This window comes from Vulpes lagopus, chromosome 7, assembly GCF_018345385.1.
Source record: "Vulpes lagopus strain Blue_001 chromosome 7, ASM1834538v1, whole genome shotgun sequence".
NCBI lineage: Eukaryota > Metazoa > Chordata > Mammalia > Carnivora > Canidae > Vulpes > Vulpes lagopus.
Window position 1 is genome coordinate 9,755,541 of NC_054830.1, and position 19,564 is coordinate 9,775,104.

Here is a 19,564-nt window from a genome sequence, read left to right on the forward strand (position 1 = left end):
GGGTATGTGGGTGGGTGACCGAAGTCGGGAACACCAGCTACACTTTTTTTTTAAACAAAACTTTATTGGTAATAGTTTTCAAATATGTTTACAACAGCACACTGTTCAAGAGGAAGTCGCGTCCTTCGCAGCACACAGGTTGAATCGCCCCCGTGCCCACCCGGGGCCCCACCCCAGGCCTGAGAGCTCCTCCTGGATGGGGAGAAGTTATGAGAGGGACAAATATGGGGATGAATGGGGGTGGCTCCCCACTTTTCTGTTCAGAGAGAAAAAAAGCACAAATGGGGGAGGAGAAGGGGTGATGGACAGCTGACAGCTAAGCAGAGGAGGAGCGCCCAGGATGGGGGGAATGGGACGGAGGCTGCTGGGTGAATAAAATGGGCAGCCCCTCCCTAGCAACCCTGGCCTTGAACCCGGGACGTGAGGGGGAGGAGGGCTTTGCCTTCTTTTTTTTGGGGGGGGGGGTTGCCTTCCCAACTGAGCTGAGGAGGCTGGGCATTAAAATCTAGCTCAGAATAAAATTAGAGTTTAGGGGGAGTGCTGGTGGGAGGAAAGACCCTGGGCTTGGAGCTCCCCTTCTATCTTTTTGGGGGACAACTCCTCTTTGGCAGGGACAGGGGCAGCTGCTTTCTTTGTCTCGGCCAGAAGCCCAAGGGTGAAGAAAGGTCTGTTGGGGTGGAAGGGGACAGGGGCTTCCTAAAGGGGCTGAGACCCTTCCAGGCTTGCCAGGGGACCCCTGGGTTGGGGGGAGGTGGGCAGAGGAGCAGAGTAGATTAGCAGCTTGGGGCGGAGGTTTGAACCCCAGCTCCTTCCTTTACAAATTCAGTCTGCTTCCTAGCCTTGTTAAAATGGATTTGGGAAAGGGGGGGGGGGCTGGGAGGGGTAGGGGTAGAGGAAGGGGGGGAGGCACTGGTGGAACTTAAATAAGATTATTATTATTTTTTTCTTTTTTAAATTCTAGCAAGCAGCCCACTGAAGAGGTCACTAAAATCTCTCCTTTCCAGGCACCACTGCTCTGAAGAGAAGGCTGGTCTTTCCTTCATTTGGCCTTAGTGGGTGATGCCTGTGTTCAGGGGAAGTGGGGATGGAGTTAAGTTTGGGCCCCTCTTTCCACACCCTGTCCCTGAATATGCCAGCAAGACATGGTCTGACTGGAACTCAGAAACTCATTCAAAACAGGCAGAAGTGGGCTGGGTGGTGGGCTTCTGGGGAGAAGGAAGGCAAAAGCAGTAGGGGTAGGGGGCAGGAGGGTGAGGGGATAAGGGGGAGCAGCTGGTGTTTCCATTCCTCTGAATATCTGACTTCCTGCTCCCCCTACCCTGGAGGGTGGGGTGGGGGTGAAGTTAGATGCAAGGAACTCTGGGGCCCTCTGGCTGTTCAATCCAACCCTCCCACCCCCCCCACCAAAAAAAAAAAAAAAAAAGAAAGAAAACCCATGGGGGCACAGGCACACCCCTAAAACTCAGTAAACTCCTTGCCACACTTTTCATTGATGGAGACTCGGATCTCTTCCTCCTCATAGTCGTCAAAATTACTCGTGTCCCCAGGGCCTTTAAACTTTGGTATGAAGGGAGCTTCCACCTGGAGAGGGGTCAAGAACCACTCAGACCTCAGTAGTCAACATAATCACCCTTACAACAATAAATATGAATGGCCTAACATTCATGAGATAATTTACTCTGACCCAGGCCTGAACTTACCATGAGAGTGTGGACTCACCTTTACAACATAAGAATCTCATTATAGCCAATTCACCAGAGGGGTGTCTCCTACCCAAGGTCACAGAGTGACCAAATGACCCCACGGTCCCACTTCTAGACCCCCACCGCTCTAAGGTGCCTCAGCTAGATTGACTCCAAACCTGTGGCCCATTTTCAGATGCCATTGCCTTTTCCATCTCTCCACTGACAGCCCTCCCTGGGAGCTCATGGCCAGCTCCCGAAGCTGGTGCACATATTCAGTGGTGGGACAGGGGAAAGGAAGCGGCCCACCTTCCTCTGATAGATGGCGATCCAGTCAGTTGTGGCAAACCACTTGTGGTTCTTGATATCATTCACCCCATTCTTGAGGTTCCCGAAGCGTTTGGTGAGGTCCACCTGCAACAGGTTCCGTAGCAGATCCTTCAGGTCAGAGCTGAAGTGGGACGGGAACCGCACCTGGGGAGGGGGTCAACACAGACAGGGTGGGGCGTTTGTCTGGAGTCTGGGGATCCCACAATGCTACCTTTGCCTCCTAACAGCCCTACTGGGTGGAGAACCCCCAACTTGAGTGTGCTTTAGAATCCCATTAAAACAGCGTGTGGGGCCCCCTGGAGTATCTGAGTCAGGAGGTTTGAGAACCTGTAGGTCTAGCCTGTTCCTCAGCCATGCTGATGCTTCTGGACAGGGGGCCACTCTGAGAACTGCTGCTCTGGGGTAAAGTCTAGGATGGTTCCCATTTTAGAGATGAGGAAAGAGGCTCAGGAGGGTTAAACAGCTTGCCAGAGGTCACACAGAGGAGCGGGACAGGGGGGTTTCATCTTGGGTCTGTTGGACTCCAGAACTTGCATTCTTAGCCACTGCTTCCTAAGGCAGCTCTGCTGGGGCCTGGGGACTTCTGAAATATTCATGTTCTGAAAGAGATGACTGTTCTTCTGTTTCCCCCTCTTTCTCTCCGTAGCTAAGGCTCTTCCACTCTTTAAGGCTCAGTTCAACTCTTCCAGAAATTTCCCCAAAGCCTTGTTTGCAAGTAGTCACTGGGCTTACAGCTGCCACAACTAACTTCCAGCACGGCTCTCCAGCTTACATGCTGTATGACCTTGGCCATGGCCTTTAACCTCTCTGGGCCTGCGCCTGTCTCTTGGGCTTGGGGCAGATATCCCAGAGTTTCAGGAGGGAGATAATACTGCTGAGCGTGTGAGAACTGTAAAATGCTACAAAGAAGGCAGTAATGGTCATCTTCTTCTCTTGCCCCCCTCAGAACAATCTATGTTTTTTTCTTTTTCTACTTTGGGCCATTTTCCCTACAATTTCTTTTCTGCCTGGTGACAGACACCTTGTCTTTTCTTTTTTAGTGACCCCATGTTGCAGCTGATTTCTTTCTTGGAGAGGCAAGCATCTGGTTCCCCAGTTCTCATATGGGTAGGATGAAGCTCAGAGGGGCAAAGGCACTTGCTCAAGGTTTCAAAGCCAATGGGTGGCTGCGCTAGACTTGGAGCTAGGCCAGCGTCCCAGGCTGAGCTGGGAGCTGCTTCCACTAATTCCCGGGCTAAGTGGATGGATGGCTGGGTCCTCTCAGCAAGGCAGTGAGCTGAGGGCAGAGGTGGGGCTCCCACTTTGTCTTGAGCCCGTGGGGTCTATGATCATGTTCTCCAAGCCTGAGCTTCGTCACTCCTTTCAAGTGCTGGGGTACAGCCGAGGGGGTGCATCATGGGATGGTGAGCACATACTGTACTCTGTGACAGTTCTGCCCGCCCCCCCCCCCACCCCAAGAGTTAGCAAGTCTGCATTTGGGAGAGGACATATGGGCTGCATACCCTAAGTGAGCCTGCAGGGTCTGGAGCAGTACCCAGGAACTGCACACAGTTGTTTTTCTGCTGTGTAACTTGTGAAGACTCATGCTCAGTGGGACGACTGGAGGCAAACAGAGCCTCCTGTCGGGCAGGGAAGGTGTTCAGATGAGCCTTGGGATTCTGGAAGCCCTTGAGGTTATCAGCAGTGTGGGTCCAGGATTAGATGGGGAGGTGGTGTGAGGTGCTGGCCTCTTAATGTGACTGGTGCATCCAGCTTCACTGCTTGGCCTAACTTAATGAACTTCTAGATTGTTCTGACAACATGCAGGGCTCCACGGTGAGCAGGACTGGTGGGGAAGGATCTGTCTGGGGGCTTAGCCCCCATATCCAGGTCTCACCTTCCCAGAGACAATCTTCTCGTAGATCTGGATGGGCTGGTCAGCAAAGAAGGGTGGGTAGCCAGCGGCCATCTCGTAGATGAGAACCCCTAGGGCCCACCAGTCCACAGCCTTGTTGTAGCCCTGGAGTGAGAGGGGAGTATGATGTGAGGAGAGGAGGATGGGGAGGGGGTGCAGGTGGAATGGGCCTCAGGGCAGTAGGACGGGTGGAGAGTGCCTACTTTGCTCAGGATGATCTCTGGGGCCAGGTACTCGGGGGTCCCGCATAAGGTCCAGGTGCGGCCTTTTACACGCTTGGCAAAACCGAAGTCTGTCACCTGTGGGCACAATAAAAGGCTGTTGGCCAGGAAGGAGGGCGGGAGGGGCATGGATCCAGCCCACAGCCGCCTGGGCCTGCCCCTTGCATGCCCTGGTAGGCACCTGAATGTAGCCCTGCTGGTCAATGAGGAGGTTCTCCGGCTTCAGGTCCCGGTAGATGAGGTCAAGTGAGTGCAGGTACTCGAAGGTCAGGACGATCTGGGCCGCATAGAAGCGGGCATGCGGTTCACTAGTGGGGATGATTGGGGAGGGGACAGGTGAGTGCAGGTGGTTATGCCCAGCATGACCTGCCCACCCCCACAAATGGTCTAGCAGCTGCTCTAGCAGCTACCCGACAGAGTCGCCCCAGCCCAGCTATTCCAAATACATAAGCAGAGCAGACTTCTTCATATATGGCACCAAATGGGAAAGAGCCCGCATGTCCATTAACAGAGGAACATGATCAGAGTGCAGTAGATTCATACAATGGGAATTGTCCCCAACACCACTACCACGACAAATGATGAATATGCTCAACAACATGTCTAGATGTTAAGACGATTATGTGAAGCAAGAGAAGAAAGGAACAGAAAACTATAAACTCTGTGATTCCATTTATATCATGTCCAAACCCAGACCAAACATATATATGGTGTTTGAAACCAGAAAGGACAACTGCCTTCTTCAGGGCGGCAATTTGCCAAGAACAGGGTTTGAGGGAATTTTCTGGGGGGATGGAAATGTCCTCCATGGTATTTTGGGTGGTGGTTTCACAAGTGTATGCAACTGTGAAAACACAGAGGGCAGAACGTTGAACATCTGCGTATTCTGTTGTATGTAAAGTGTATACCTATATAACTAAGAAAAATGATAGCATAAATTTTTAAACTGCCAACTTAAACAGTGAGCTCTAAGTCACTGCTTCTGTTTTGTGGTGGCTGGGAAATCACAGATTCCTCGGCTCAGGGGCAACAAGAACCTAGACAGACAGGGAGAGCCCACTGCCCATCCCCAGACGGCTTGGTCATATGGTGACACCTGTGGACACCCCAGGCCTGCTGTGTGGCAGGGGCTGGCCGGCTCACCTGAACCTTCCGATCCGCCGCAGGTGCGAGAACATCTCCCCGCCAGGCACATACTCCATGACCATGTATAAATTCGAGTTGTCCTGTGGGAAGCAGCGGCTGATCAGGCCCCTGGTCCCCAAGCCCTGGGCCCCATTTGAAGGCCTAGTGTCCTTCCATAGCAGATGTATGAAAATGAAGTGACAACAACAATCCTGGTTCCCATATGAAGCCTGTTTGGAGTGCCAGGCACTGTACTCCCTGAGCCACCCGTTACATTTCCTTCTGCCCACAAAGTAGGAAGGGCAGCTAGTATCCTGCTTCTAGGGGGTCAAAGTGAGGGCTGGCAGGTGGGGTATAAGGGGACCAGCCAACATGCCTGGGCTGGAGAGAGGACTCCTTGGTGGCTCATGTCTGAGACTGTCTTGCCAAAGCTTGAGATTACAGTTTTGTCAACAGTAAAATGGGACCTGGATGGGCTAGAGAACTGGTGGGGCCCCAAAATGAAAATGTGAAGCCCCTTGTTAAAATTACTACAACTTTTAAGATGACAGCAGCAGAGCTTTAACTCACACGGGGCCTGTGTGACTGTCTGGGTCTCAGGCCTTGAATGGCTGTCCCCAGATCTTGTGATCACAGCTTAGGACAATACCTAAAATAGCTCATGTGGGGCACTCACACTGTGCTTGGAATGGTCATGGCTACCCCATTAGGTGGGGACTGTTATGAGCCCATTTTATAGACAAGGAAACTGAGTCTCAGGGCTTGCCAGCGTCACACAGCCTGGAGGTACACAGAGCTGGCACTGGAATCCAGGCTGCATGGCACAGTTTGGGCCAGTGGTCGTGTGTCAAGTGCTTGCTGTAAAACGGAGAGGTGGTTTGGAGGGATGTCAGCCAGGTTGGGTGATCTGCCCAAGGTATTCAAGCTGGAAGCTGGCGGGTCCAGGAGTTGAAGACAGGTCTCAGAGAGTCTCGTGGCTGACTCGTGCCCCCTAGCATCCCTCCTCTGGGGCTCTCCTTCTTTCCTGTCAGTGGGCCTGCTTCCGCAGGCAGCCACTGCTTGCCCTCAGCCCCCACCCAGCTTTGGGGAACCTGAGGCTGTACTGCTGAACAGTGACCCTGGCCTGGGGACCCCACCTTGAAGGAGAACTCGAGTTTGACGAGGAACGGGAAGTTGACCGCTTGCAGGATGCGCTTTTCGTTCAGGGTATGCTCAATCTGTTTCAGCTTCACGACCTGTAGGGGCAGGAAGGGAGGGCAGAGAGGAGGGCGTGTGAGAGGTTCCTTCTTTTCCCTGATGCCCAGAAGTAGGGCCTGGTAAAGTCAGGGGGTTGGGAGAGTCAGAGAAGGCTTCCTGGAGGAAGGGACAGCTAAGCTGAAACTGAAAAGACAAGCGAGAGTAGTGCCTAAGAGATGGGGGCTTTAGAAATACCTTCCCTGCATTCAGAGCAACCTCACCACAGCCACTCAAACCCGAGGCTAATTGTTCATCAGCTGTCCCCAGCAGGTACCTCACACATAGTGACAAGAGCCCTGAGGGGTATGCACTGTGCATGTGGCAGTTTGGAAGACTCAGATGCAGAGAAGGGAAGTGACTTGCCCAAGGTCACTCGCAGCTAGTCAGTGTTAGGCCCACATGACTCATGCAGGCAGGTTGGCCCTTTGGTCAGCTCTCATCTGCTGTGCTCGTGCATTTCCTGCTCTGCTCACAGCTGGTGCCATAGGTCTACACCTGCACTGTCCGTTGAGTCCACACTAGCCACGTATGGCTGCTGAGCTCCTGAGATGTGGCTAGTTGACTAGGGAACACAGTTTAAAATTTTAAGTTTCAGAGGCACCTGGGTGGCTCAGTGATTGAGCATCTGCCTTTGGCTCAGATCTTGATAGCAAAGGTCCTGGGATTGAGCCCCGCATTGGGCTCCCCACAGGGAGCTGGCTTCTTCTTCTTATTCTACTCATTCATTCATTCATTCATTCAAGACACACACAGAGAGAGAAAGAGGGGGGGGGGGTGCGCAGAGGGAGAAGCAGGCTCCATGCAAGGAGCCTGACATGGGACTCGATCCCGGGTCTCCAGGATCACGCCCTGGGCCAAAGGCAGGAGCTAAACCACTGAGCCACAGGCTGCCCCGGGAGCTGGGTTCTCCCTCTGCTTATGTCTCATGAATAAATAAATAAAATCTTTTAAAAAATAGTAAAATAAAATTTTCAGTTTCTAAAATGAACATTTAAAAATGGATATTGGGGGGCACCTGGGTGGCTCAGTGGTTGAGCATCTGCCTTTGGGTCAGGTTGTGATCCTGGGGTCCTGGGAATGAGTCCCACATTGGGCTCCCTGTGGGGAGCCTGCTTCTCCTTCTGCCTGTGTCTCTGCCTCTCTCTCTGTGTCTCTCATGAATAAATAAATTAAATTAAAAAAAATTTACAGGGCAGCCCAGGTGGCTTAGCGGTTTAGCACTGCCTTCAGCCCAGGGCCTGATCCTGGAGACCCGGGATTGAGTCTCACGTCGGGCTCCCTGCATGGGGAGCCTGCTTCTCCCTCTGCCTGTCTCTCTGCCTCTCTCTCCCTCTCTCTCTGTGTGTGTCTCTCGTGAATAAATAAAGTCTTGAAAAAAAATTTACAAACGGAGGCTTGGGGTGCCTGGGTGCCTCAGTCGGTTAAGCGTCTGCATTGGGCTCAGGTCATGATCTGAGTCCTGGGATCAAGCCCCATATTGGGCTCCCAGCTCAGCAGGGAAGCTGCTTCTCCCTCTCCTCTGCTGCTCCCCCTGCTTGTGTGCATGTGCTCTCTCTCTCAAATAAATAAATAAAATCTTAAAAAAAAAAAAAAAAAGGACACTCAAGGTAGTTCTTGGGTAACTTAAGCTTGATTAGAACAACACGGGCTATGTGAATCTGCTTTTCCAACCTCTCTGCTTTTTCTTGTTAGAAAGTGAAGACTAGAAAAGTAAAGATTTAACATCTGAAGAGATGTAAGTATAAAATACACACGGGACTTTGAAGACTTAATACAGAAAAAAATTGAGATATCTCGTTAATGATATTTTTACACTGGTTACATATGTTCAAATTACAATATTGTAGATATACTGGCTTAATTAGAGTACACTGCTGAAATTTTTTTTAATTTTTATTTATTTATGATAGTCACAGAGAGAGAGAGAGAGAGAGAGAGAGAGAGAGAGAGAGAGAGGCAGAGACATAGGCACAGGGAGAAGCAGGCTCCATGCACCGGGAGCCCGATGTGGGACTCGATCCCGGGTCTCCAGGATCACGCCCTGGGCCAAAGGCAGGCGCCAAACCACTGCACCACCCAGGGATCCCCAATTTGTTATAATAAAAGTGTTACACTGCTGAAATTAATTCTACCTATTTCTTTTTACTTTTTAAAAGGAGTTTCTAGAAAATTTAAAACCGGGATGCCTGGGTGGCTCAGTGGTTGAGCGTTTGCCTTTGGCTCAGGGCGTGATCCCGGGGTCCCAGGATCGAGTCCCACATCGGGCTTCCTGCAGGGAGCCTGCTTCTCCTTCTGCCTATGTCTCTGCCTCTCTCTGTCTCTCGTGAAAAAATGAGTAAAAATTTTTTTTTTAATTTAAAACCATATATGGCTTGTAATACGTTTCTACTGAACAATGCTATCCTACAGCAGTGCCTGGCATAAAGTAGGGTCTCAAAAATATTTACAGAAACAAGGTCTATGTGGGGCACCTGGGTGGCTCAGTCAGTTAAGCGTCTGCCTTTGGCTGGGGTCAGGATCCCAGGGTCCTGGAATCGAGCTTTGCATAGAGCTCCTGGCTCAGCGAAGAGTCTGCTTCTCCCTCTCCCTCTGCCACCCCCAATTCCTCACTCCTGCTTGTGTTCTCTTGCTATCTCTTTCTAATAAATACGTTTAAAAAAAAAGAAAAGAGGGATCCCTGGGTGGCACAACGGTTTGGCGCCTGCCTTTGGCCCAGGGCGCGATCCTGGAGCCTGGAGACTCGGGATCGAATCCCACGTCAGGCTCCCGGTGCATGGAGCCTGCTTCTCCCTCTGCCTATGTCTCTGCCTCTCTCTCTCTCTCTCTCACTGTGTGCCTATCATAAATAAATAAAATTAAATTAGAAAAGAAAAGAAAAGAAAAGAAAAGAAAAGAAAAGAAAAGAAAAGAAAAGAAAAAAGGTCTGTGTAAATACAACACTTTCCCCAGGACGACTTCTGACTTCCTTGATATAGACTAGGTGTCTGAACCCATGTCCACTACCTGGATTTCCATCAGTGGCTGGTCTGGAGGGGAAGCTTCATGAAGGAAGCACGGGCACTTCTGGCCCTCGGGTCTGGCACATTATGGAGGCTCAGAAAACAGTTGACGAATGACAGACAGGGAGACCACTCAGGCAGTGGGAACAGTCTGAGCGAAGGCCCAGTGTGGGGAGGATGGTGGTCTCCTGGCCCAGCCATGCTTACCTTCTGTTTGTCGAGGATCTTCATGGCAAAGTGGTTCCCGGTCTCCTTGTGCTTCACCAGCATCACCCGCCCAAAGGAGCCCGTGCCGAGGGTCTTGATTCGTTCAAACTGATCCAAATGGGCTGTATTCTGTGAATGGAGGATTTGGGAGGGTCAGGGATCCCCTCCAGGTGGGAGCAAGGCCAAGGTCCGGGGCATCCCCTCTGCCACCAGCAGAGGGGGCCCAGAGGAGTGGGTGGAGTGCTGGGGGTGAGGACAGGGGGCGGAAAAACAAGATGGCGAAGGACACATTCCTTAAGGCGGGTGGCAAGGGCCAGATCCGGCCCTGGCCTGGGGCCCAGGCACTGCTGGCAGCTGTGTGGGGGGCAGGGGCCACCAGGTGGAAGGGGGTGGTGGGGTGGGGGAGTGTGGCAGTGGGCGATTGGGTGCCTCTGCCCAGGAGTCCCCATGGGCATCTAGGGAGCAAATGGGGGCAGGTCCAGAGACCTCCACAAGGCCCTAATAGTCCTCGCCACGTTACAGGGACACAGCTGTAGGATGGGGGGCCGTGTGCTCACCCCTCCATGGCTCTTCCTCCAAGGGAGGCTTACCTGAGCAGGATTTTCCCATTTTTTAAGAAAATCTTCTTTGGCTTTGGCTAAGAACTCTTTCACTGAAAAGAAAAGAGAGTGTGTTAGGTAGAGACCCCATCTTATCAGGGTGGGCCTAGGCTATTCCTGGGGAGATGCTCATTTGTGCAAAGTGGGACATAGCTGTCTCAGCCCAGAGACTGACCTTTAGTAACTTCAGGTACCCTGGCTGAGCTGGAGGGCAGCTTTGGGGGGTCCCAATCTGGGCTGGGTCCTAGGCCCCCTTTATTCAGAGAAGTGGGATACAGCCTCAACTCTAAACCAAACGGGGTGCAAGTTGACTTGGGGGGTTACTCTTAGGGGTACAGAGAGTGGCGCTCAGGCCAGCCCACCCCCACTCGCCCCAGTTCTGACCGACATTCCATGGCCAGGGCCGACGCCAGCCAAGATATTTATAGCCTAGGGATTTGGCTGCTCCTCCAGCCCCTTCTCTGGGGAGGCCAGGCCCTGGGTGGAGGCCTCTGGGGCTCGGGTAGCAGGCGCCCTTGGGGGGGCTCAGCTGTTGCCTGGGCCCCCAGCTGGCCCCACTCCTGCCTTTGCCAGTCCTGGGGTCCTTCTTCCAGAGCTGGTTCAAGGGGGGCCTTACCCAATGCCCATGCTCTATGGGCCCTTCAGCACCCCAAGGCAACATCACCATCTGGCTAATGGTGAAGACCTCCTGGTGGACCCTGGGCCTACCAACTTTCCTTTGACCCATTCTTCCCATTTACTATCCTAGGAAGCTGAGGGTTGAAAACAGGCATTCTCACCAAGGCTGAGAAGGAGCCCAGCAAAGCAGTAAGGGGCCAGGACTCTGGGACAAGATCAAGTTCAAATCTTAGCCTGGTCTCTGATGAGCTGCACAACTGACCTGATCTCAGTTTTCCTCATCTGTAAAATGGGATTAACACTAGTAATGACCTGGTAGGGTGGTTGTGAGGACTGAACAAGTTAATCTTGGCAAAGGCAGTAGGACAGTGGCTGGTACAGGGTTAGTGCATTATATACACGTTTTTAAAGATTTTATTTATCTGACACAGAGAAAGAGAACACAAACAGTGGGGAGCCGCAGGCAGAAGCAGGCTCCCCAGTGAGCAGGGAGCCTGATGTGGGGCTTGATCCCGGGGATCATGACCCGAGCTGAAGGCAGCCGCTTAGCCAACTGAGCCACCTAGTCACCTCATGGGTTAGTGCATTATAAATGGCAACTACGGATTCTGTTTTTAAGTATTTCTAAAAACTGTGATACAAAATATGGGGGCTGAGGGAGGGGTGTGTGCATTGACCTTTCAAACTTTAAATGTACAGCCTGGTGGATTCTTGCGCTACTGACCTGTCCTTGTAATCACCATGCGAGGCCAGGCACATTGTTGTTCAGGGACCCTTCTCGTGTGTCAGTCCTGTGCTGAATGCTTTCTATGCTTAATTCCTATCCTGATGGGTCAGAACTGCTATTACTCTCATTGTACAGATGGGAAGACTGACCAGGCCTGAGGTTGCCAGCCGGACCTCATTGCCCACAAGATTAACTGCTTTACCCTTGGCTGGAGGCAGTGCACCGGAATGGCCCACAGACAGAGCTGTCTTCTATTCCTTGATGTTCCTGCAACATCTGCCACCCTCAGGGGTTCTGCACACTTGCACTTTGGCTTTTGTCTGTCATCTGCCTGGACTACCCATACACAGTGCTAGGAATCCCACACAGCCTCATGGGTAGCCACCACTCCCATGGGCCCCAAGACTCCCCTAAGCGTCTGGGGAGAAGAGCCTTCCATGGGGCTACAAGTGTGGCAGATGAAGACACTGTTGGCCAGGAAAGCCTTAAAATGAGTGATGGAGCAGACAGGGGGCAGTCAAGAAATGGCCAGGAGTCCTAGGCTGGTACCTGGCTGGGCCATCCACTGCTTGAGACCTCTCTGAGCCTGAGGGCTGCACCAAATCCAAGGCTTTGGCTAGCAGAATCTTTTTAGACATATAACACCTTCCTTGGAAACCTCCAAACATACACACTGGATTCTGGATGAAGGTGGCCGTGGAGAGGGTACCCTCTTGGGGCTTCATTTTTGCCCACCCAAGAAGGCGACGGAAGGGGTGTGGTAAGAAACCAGAATGCCTGGTCCTGTTCCCCTGAGAACTGCCATACTCTGCTTTTTCTTGACTCAGTGGGCCTGTGCCTTTGGCTGTCTGTTAGTACCCCACTGAGAGGCTCCAGTCCTAATACAGCCCTTGTCTGGACTCTCAAAGTACTAAAGGCCAGACTGTGTCCCCTTTGGTGCCGTTGGCTTGCCAGATTTGGGCACAGTTGGGAGGCGAGACAGTGCCAGAGGAAGTGGGCAGATAAAGGGGGATAATGATGGGGGAACCCCAGCCAGGAGCCCCCATACTCACCTCTGCTTCCTACCTCTTCCAGCAGAGGATGCAATGCAATGGGGGGGGTGGAGAAGGATAGGGTGATCTGGGACCCATCTGCCCCTGGCCAGGGAGGCTCAGGGTGCTGGCTGTGGCTTAGGGGCCCAGAAAGCGTGGTGCAGGTAGGCCAGGAAGCGGATAGTCAGGTGGGCCCAAAGGAGCAGCTGCAGCCACAGCTGGAAGGTGGTCTCTGAGTCACTGCCCCGGCTGCTGCCTGACCCCACATCCATTCCAGGCAGCCCTGGACTCTCCCTGCAATCTTCCCTTTGCAGGGAAACCAGGAATACGCAAAGCCTCTGAGCTGGCTTCCTCCGGAGGGCCTCAGGGGACCAGGGAGGAGGAGCTGGTTGCCAGGGAAGCATTTAAAGGTACCTGCTCCCAGCTGGCCAAGGTTTGCAAAGGCCCTCCTTGGCAGAAGGCAGTGGGAAGATTCTCCTGAGGGTGTCCCTTCTGGCTGGCCTGGCTGCCCCAGGGGTGGAGTGCTAAAGCTAACTTCCTGTTCCAGGGACTTCACTGCTCCCAAGATGCCAGGTCCTGCCTTCCTCAGTGGGTGAACTACCCAGAGGATGGCACCGGATGTGCCCAGGGCAGTGCCCACTGGGCAGAGGAGAAGGAGTTAAGGTTCAGGCCCAGGCAGCAGCAAGGGGCTCCCTGGGGGCCAAAGAGGCCCCAGAGCCCCGTTAATTAGCTGAAAGAGCGGATGGAGAGAAAGGCGTGGTGGTTGGGGGGAGTGGCAGATGCAAGAGCCACCCTATCCGTTCCCCAAAGTCCTCTTTGAACTTAGAGCCCCCAAATCCCGCTACCCTGAGAGAAAAGTGGGTGCGTCTGGATTTGTCTTGTTCCTGTGTAGAGGCAAAAAAGGGACCGACAAGCGCAGGATGTCCTTGGCCTCTGCCAAACGTTGCCCTGTGCTTGGCTCTGTTTTCAGCCATGAAAGTCCAACCGGAAACGAAAGGCTAAACCTAGGGGTGGGGGAGGGGGAGGCAGCCTTGACCATCTTCCTCCTTCTTTCCACATCCCAAATAAAGTGGAGGGTCAATGGTAGCTTCTCCGAAAGTGCCCAGCACCCGTGGCCCCTGCTAACAACAGGAAGTGGCAGAGAAGGGAAATCCAGCCAGCTGCTGGCTTATGAAACCTGCCCCTCTGCCATGTCTCCTATGGGGAATTGAGGGGGGGTGGTTGCCAGCCTCCACTGTGGGCTGGGTTTGATTTGGGCTAACAGAACCCCAGACACCCCTCAACAAGCCAGGGCCACAGCAGGAGGCAGGAGCCCAGTCTCAGACTCCCCAGACAACCATCACAGCACACTCTGCCCTCCCAAACCTGTTTGTCCTGGGAATTTTGGGGCAGGGATGGATGCCCTGCCTGGGCTGGGACCCCTACTTTGGGCTGGCTGATTTCTCCAATCCAGCTTGGACCCCAACACTGGACTGGACCAATTGCTATTCTGAACTAGACCCCTATTCTGGACCGGATCACTCCCCAGTCAGATGAGCCCCCATCCTGTACTGAACCATCCACTATCTCCTGGACTCCACCATGAGCTGAACCAAGCCCCATTCTGAGCTCAGCCCAACCCTGGTCTGGACCATCCCACCGCCTTGGTCCAAGCTGGACCCCCACTCTGGGTGGACCTTGTCTCTGGATGGGGCCACCCATACCTCCGCTTTTCCCCAGGCCTGCAAGCTCGGGGTTGTTAGTAAGGGAGGGTTTGCAGGGCCAGCCAGGGGTCCACAGACTCTTCCTCTCCACCTGTTCTCTAGACCCCACTGCAGCCCTTCCCTGGCTTGAGGGGCAGAGTGCCTGGGAAGTTGCTATAGCAACAGGGCTCATCCTCACCATCGTTGGTGTTGGAAGCCATCACTCAGTCTTCCTCTCAGGGCACCAAGACTACGGTGGCTGGGAAGGCTCATGAGACCTGCTGCACCAGCTGGGCTGCCCATGCCCAATGCTCTATCTGTAGGGGGAGGCAGGGAACTGTGGGGTGGTGGCAGGAAGAGAAACCTAATTTAGGGACCAACGGGTGCAGGGGAGGGACAGACAGGACCCTCAAGCTTATGTAGGCCTGACTGGGCTGAAGGAAAAGGTGTCTTGGCAGGACCCTCTTGGGCACCCATACAACTGCCAATGCGCACAGGGTGTTGCTACTCTCAGGCTTCTGGAGGATGGTAGAGGGCCACTATTCTTTCTATCCAGGGGCCTCTGGGGGGCACATCTCGCACAGCCTGGATCTGCTTGTCCCTGGACCTGGAGGGGTCTCTGGGGGGCACATCTCGCACAGCCTGGATCTGCTTGTCCCTGGACCTGGAGGGGTCTCTGGGGCTCCCTCTCACCAGCCCCACTCCATCTGTGGGCCAGCTCCCAAGGGTGCCTTTGGCCAGTGCCAGCCAAGGCCTGAGCTCCACTTGGCCGCTTGTCCCCGGGCCTCTTGGGGCCACTGCTTCTCTCAGTTCTCCAGCTTGCTCAGAGCCCAGAGCTTGGTCTTTTTATATGTCCTCTTAGCATCTTACTCTGGCCTCTGCCAATGGCTTTGGCATCTTTGGGTACAGATCCCTCCTCGCCGGCCCCCACCCCCACCCCCACCCCTCGCACCGCCTCACCCCAAAGCTTGTTCTAGATCCCTCTCCTCCTGGGAGGAAGCTGACACTTTCTCCTGCCATGGAGACAGTAGCATGGGGGCTGCAGGATGCCTCACTGTTGCCTACTATGGCTTGGGCATGTTCCTTACCCAGGTCAGGCTGGCAGCTGGCAGATGAAATTCAGGTGCCCCCTGCAGGCTGGCCTGGCTACTGCCCCCACCCCTACCCACATCCCACCCTAGTTACAGGAGGGCAAAGTTTGTCTAATTCCATCCTTTTGGAATCTGAGCTTGGAAGCAAAAAGGGGCTTCCTCTCTCATCCTATATCCTTCTCTGAGGGACCCTGCAAGCCTCTGGAAGGAAGTAGAGCTTGGGACATTTCCCGAAGTTTGACATGGGTCCCACTGGTGGGGCATAAAATGATTTTAGGGATGTTTCACTTGTCCAGTTACATTGTATTTTAATGTGTATCAGAGAGAATATGACTGGCACAGCAATCTCACAATTTCATTTATATATATTACTGCTTAGGAAAGATCAAACTTTGCATCTGAACAAAGGTGGGTCAAAACTTTATTATTTTAAATTAAGAAAATGTAAGCAAATAGAGTAAAAGTTAGGGAGGCAGCTTGAGCGTATCTGGGCTGGGAAATTCTGGCGTCTAGGAAGTCGGCTGTAAGCGGATCTGGATGTGAATCCTGCCTCTTTGACATCGTCTGTGTCAAACTCAGATGGCATGTTTGGAAAATTCGGAGAAAACTCTTTTAAAAATCACTCAAGCAGAGAGATCTATGGAGACCATTTAGCCTGGCACATCCTAGATGCCCAATAAACAGGAGCTCTGTTTCATCGTGATAGTCTACTTCTGTGTGTCTGGCCTGTGCTCTGAGAGAATTAGTGTTTCCTTCCAGAGCCTCTTTGATCTTTTTCTCGGGGATCCTTTTCCCTGTGCAGCTTTTTGCCCCACACTGCATGTGTTTGATACGCCTTGAAAGTTTTCCAGGACGATGTCATTTCCCCAACTTTCAAGTGAGCTACTGCAATATATAGCCACTTGCTTCCACCTTCTACCTCCCAGATAGCCTCACCTGCTGGGGGCCCAGCCCCTCCCCCTTTGCCCAGTCCCCTCCAAGCTCATGCCTAGACCTTTTTTGGTCACTACCCACCTGCTCCTCTGTCATCAAGTGCTCAGCTACAGGCACTTGCCTCCCTGTCCCCCGCCCATCGGTGACATGTCACGCCTTCCCATGGCTGCTTGGTGATTCTGAGTTCTGCCACTTGAATCCGTGTGGGAATAAAGTTCCTTGGGTTTCATGCCTGGGTCTTTCTGGGGGAGGGGGAGAGGTGTATTCAAAGAAATCAGATGTTGGGGTCTGAGACTGGAAATTGGGAAGGGCGTATTTGGACACGGCCTCCCTTTTCAGTTCTGACTATTTCTGGGTAACTGGAAAGGGATCCTAGCTAAGGTCCAGCTACAGGTCTGGAGTGATGACAAATTAAGATCTAGGGGAACTGAGTAAGGGGCTTGAGGCCATTTCTGAAGGCATTTCCAGACACAGAATCTCCCTGGCCGGAAAAAGCCAACATAATTTGGGGACTGAGTGGGGAAAACAGGCCTCTCTCTGGCTGAGCCCTGGGAATGATCAGAATCTATTTGTCTCTTGGCAAAGCAAGTCCTTAGATGTCACTCACTACTCTCCCCAACTGTCATGCCTCAAGTCCCCTTTCTTACCATCCCAGCTCAAGCTGAATGAGCCCTGCTAAACCCAGACACTTCATACCCCACTTTTCATCCTGGGCCAGGAGCGGGTGAAGAAGCCCTGGGCACTGGGCGAGTGACGGAGCCTCAGTTGTGAAACAACCATTTATTGAGGGGCACTCCAAGACGCCTAGAGCTCACTGCATAGCGGGAGATGAGAAGGAGCACTGCTGCTGCCACCCCCCCTCCTTGCCCCGAACCCAGGAAAGAAGATGCAATGAATCCCAGCAAGACGGGCTCAAACTTGGCTTTGGAAGCACTGAGGCAGTTCTTTAGGTTCATAAACAGTCTGCTACCTCGGCTAGGGACAGACGTTTGCTTGGAGGAGGGTACACAGGCAGAGAGGCAGAGTGACAGAGTGACAGGATGGGAGAGGGGCAGAGGGACCCAGAAAGATCCTGTCCCCCATGCCAAGTGACACAGAAGGGAAAAACAACGCTGGAGGTGGCTCTGGGAAATGCTTAAGGGGGGCAGCCATGGGTTTGGAGGGGGGTGTGATAAGGTGAAAAGGGGAAGGGCAGGAGAAAGATGGCGGGGGGTGGAGGGGGGAGGGGTGTGGTCACCAAGTGGCCAAGGTCCCTGCGGGGTGGAGGCAGACCCCACAGCGCTCCCACTACGGCAGAAGCCTGGGTCGGGGTCTGGCAGTGGGTCCCATTAGAGGCAGAGGTGAGGGAGGAAGTGGGGGGAGAGGGACCAGGAAAGGAGGGGTTGGGGTGGTGACAAGGCCCCATGTGGGGCCCCAGCGGTCATACGTGCCTTGGTTGGCAGTGACAGCTGGGTGGGGGGGGCACAGTCTTTGCAGTGGGGGGTGGCCTTTGGCAAGGGGGCCCCTACGAGGGTCTTTTGCGGACCCTGGGCGCCAACCTTGGACAGGCAGGGGGAAGGGGCGCCGGGAGGGGGATGAGCAGAGAAATGGGGGGGGGGGGCGCACAGGGGGAGGGGCCAGGCGGTGATGGACAGGGCGGGGGCCGGCAGCGAGGGGCCGGGATCAGGGTCACGGCCCGGGCACTCACCGCTCTCCTGCTCGCTGCCCTTCTTGGCGGCTGCGGCGTTGCCCATCGCGGCGACGGCGGCCGGGGCCGGTCCCGGAGCTGCGGCGCGGCGGGTGCTGGCGGCGGCCGGCGGCCCCGGAGCGCGCTGGGCGGCGGCGGCGGCCCCTCGGGTTGGCTGCGCTGGCTGCGGCGCCGCGACCCCCGCCCAGCCCCTGCTTCCCGCGTCTCTCCGCGCCCGCCCGCCCGGGAACCTCAGCCCAAGTCCGCTGCTGCTGTCCGTGACGCCCCCGCAGCCCGCCGCTCATTGGCCGAGGCCGCCCTGAGTGACGGCGCCGCGCCGCCGCCCATTGGTCCTCCGCGGCCCCCCCGAGCCGCCATAGGCCCTCGGCTCCGTGACGCGCGCCGCGGACGCCCGGCCACTCGCGAGCTCGCGAGGCCTCAGCGGGGCGGGCCGGCGCTCCTGATTGGCCACGACTCCCGACAGGGCCCGGGGCCCGCCCAGCGAGGCCGCCAATTGGCGGAGGCGCGCCGCCCGGCCAGCCCCCGGCAGAACCTTCAGTGTCAATCCCGGGGTGAGAGGGCGGGGCGCAGATGCAGCTTACGGCCCGGGCCGGCCGGGCGGGGCGGCGGAGCCTGGCGGGGGGCCGCGCCGCGCTCCGAGGCCCAGGAGGCGGTCCAGGCGGGCGCCCGCCCGGCCCCGTCCGCGCCGCAGTCCCCCGCCTCCGCTCAGTGCGGCAGCGGCCGCCGGCCAGCCACGGTTGGCGCCAGGGCCTCCCCCCAGCCTCCCGGCGCAGCCGCCGTCCACCTGCCAGCGGGGGAGGGGCGCGGCGGGCGCCTCGGGTCAGAGGTCGCCGGGCCTCCGGCAGTCGTCATTCATAAGGCCTGGCGCAGGATGTCAGGGTCCAGGCCGAGGAGCCTTCTAGGTCTCCTCCAGCCACAGCCAGGGCTTCAGGAGGATGCTGGGCCCGGGAAGCGCGGGGTGGCTGGGAGGGGGCTACGTGTCCATCCCCTTGCTGGGCGTCTACCCTGGGCTTGCGCGCATCAGTAGTAAGAGCTGGTGCTTGTTAAATCCCTTCTTTGCACCAGCACGCTTCTATCACGGAGGTACTATTACTGTCACTCCCATTTTACAGATGAGGAATCTGGGGCACAGCCAGGCTGGGGATCCCCTTTGGGCAATACAATGGGAAGCTGCCCGCTCCCCCCAGAGCAAGAAGATGACCCTTTTTTCTGGGTGCCCTTTTATTTTTATTTTTAAAGATTTTAAAGTAATCTCTACATCCAATGTGCCGCTCCAATTTACAATCCCGAGATCAAGAATTGCATGCTCCACCCACTGAGCCAGCCAGACGCCCCGGGTGCCCTTTTTAAACACAGCCTGAGGTCAGTTTCTCACTGCCACACTACTGACATTTGGTGCAGGGTCATTCTTTGGGGGGGGGGGGGGGGGGGGGAAACGACAGTCTTGTGCACACACTAGTTTTAGCAACATCCCATTCCTACCCACTGGATGCCAGTAGGAC

The 19,564-nt window shown here is 54.7% G+C and overlaps 1 protein-coding gene across 1 annotated transcript; it reads right to left on the reverse strand.

The window, feature by feature from the left end:
* Positions 1–43: 43 nt before the first annotated feature.
* Positions 44–18,324, reverse strand: PRKACA (protein kinase cAMP-activated catalytic subunit alpha). The gene is made up of 10 exons (XM_041762850.1): positions 18,063–18,324; positions 10,285–10,346; positions 9,695–9,823; positions 6,389–6,487; positions 5,271–5,353; positions 4,309–4,435; positions 4,110–4,205; positions 3,889–4,011; positions 1,992–2,156; positions 44–1,581 (listed from the first exon to the last, which is right to left on the reverse strand). The coding sequence occupies exons 1-10, from the start codon at positions 18,106–18,108 to the stop codon at positions 1,456–1,458; spliced, it is 1,056 nt and encodes a 351-aa protein (XP_041618784.1). The 5' UTR covers positions 18,109–18,324; the 3' UTR covers positions 44–1,455.
* Positions 18,325–19,564: the final 1,240 nt, after the last annotated feature.

Coding starts and splice junctions, on each gene's coding strand:
- PRKACA (XM_041762850.1), bottom strand. CDS start 18,108: ATGGGCAACGCCGCAGCCGCCAAGAAGGGCAGCGAGCAGGAGAGCG. Junction 9,824..10,284: donor AATGGGAAAATCCTGCTCAG/GTAAGCCTCCCT, acceptor CTCCATTCACAG/AATACAGCCCATTTGGATCA. Junction 2,157..3,888: donor AGAAGATTGTCTCTGGGAAG/GTGAGACCTGGA, acceptor CCCCCTCCCCAG/GTGCGGTTCCCGTCCCACTT.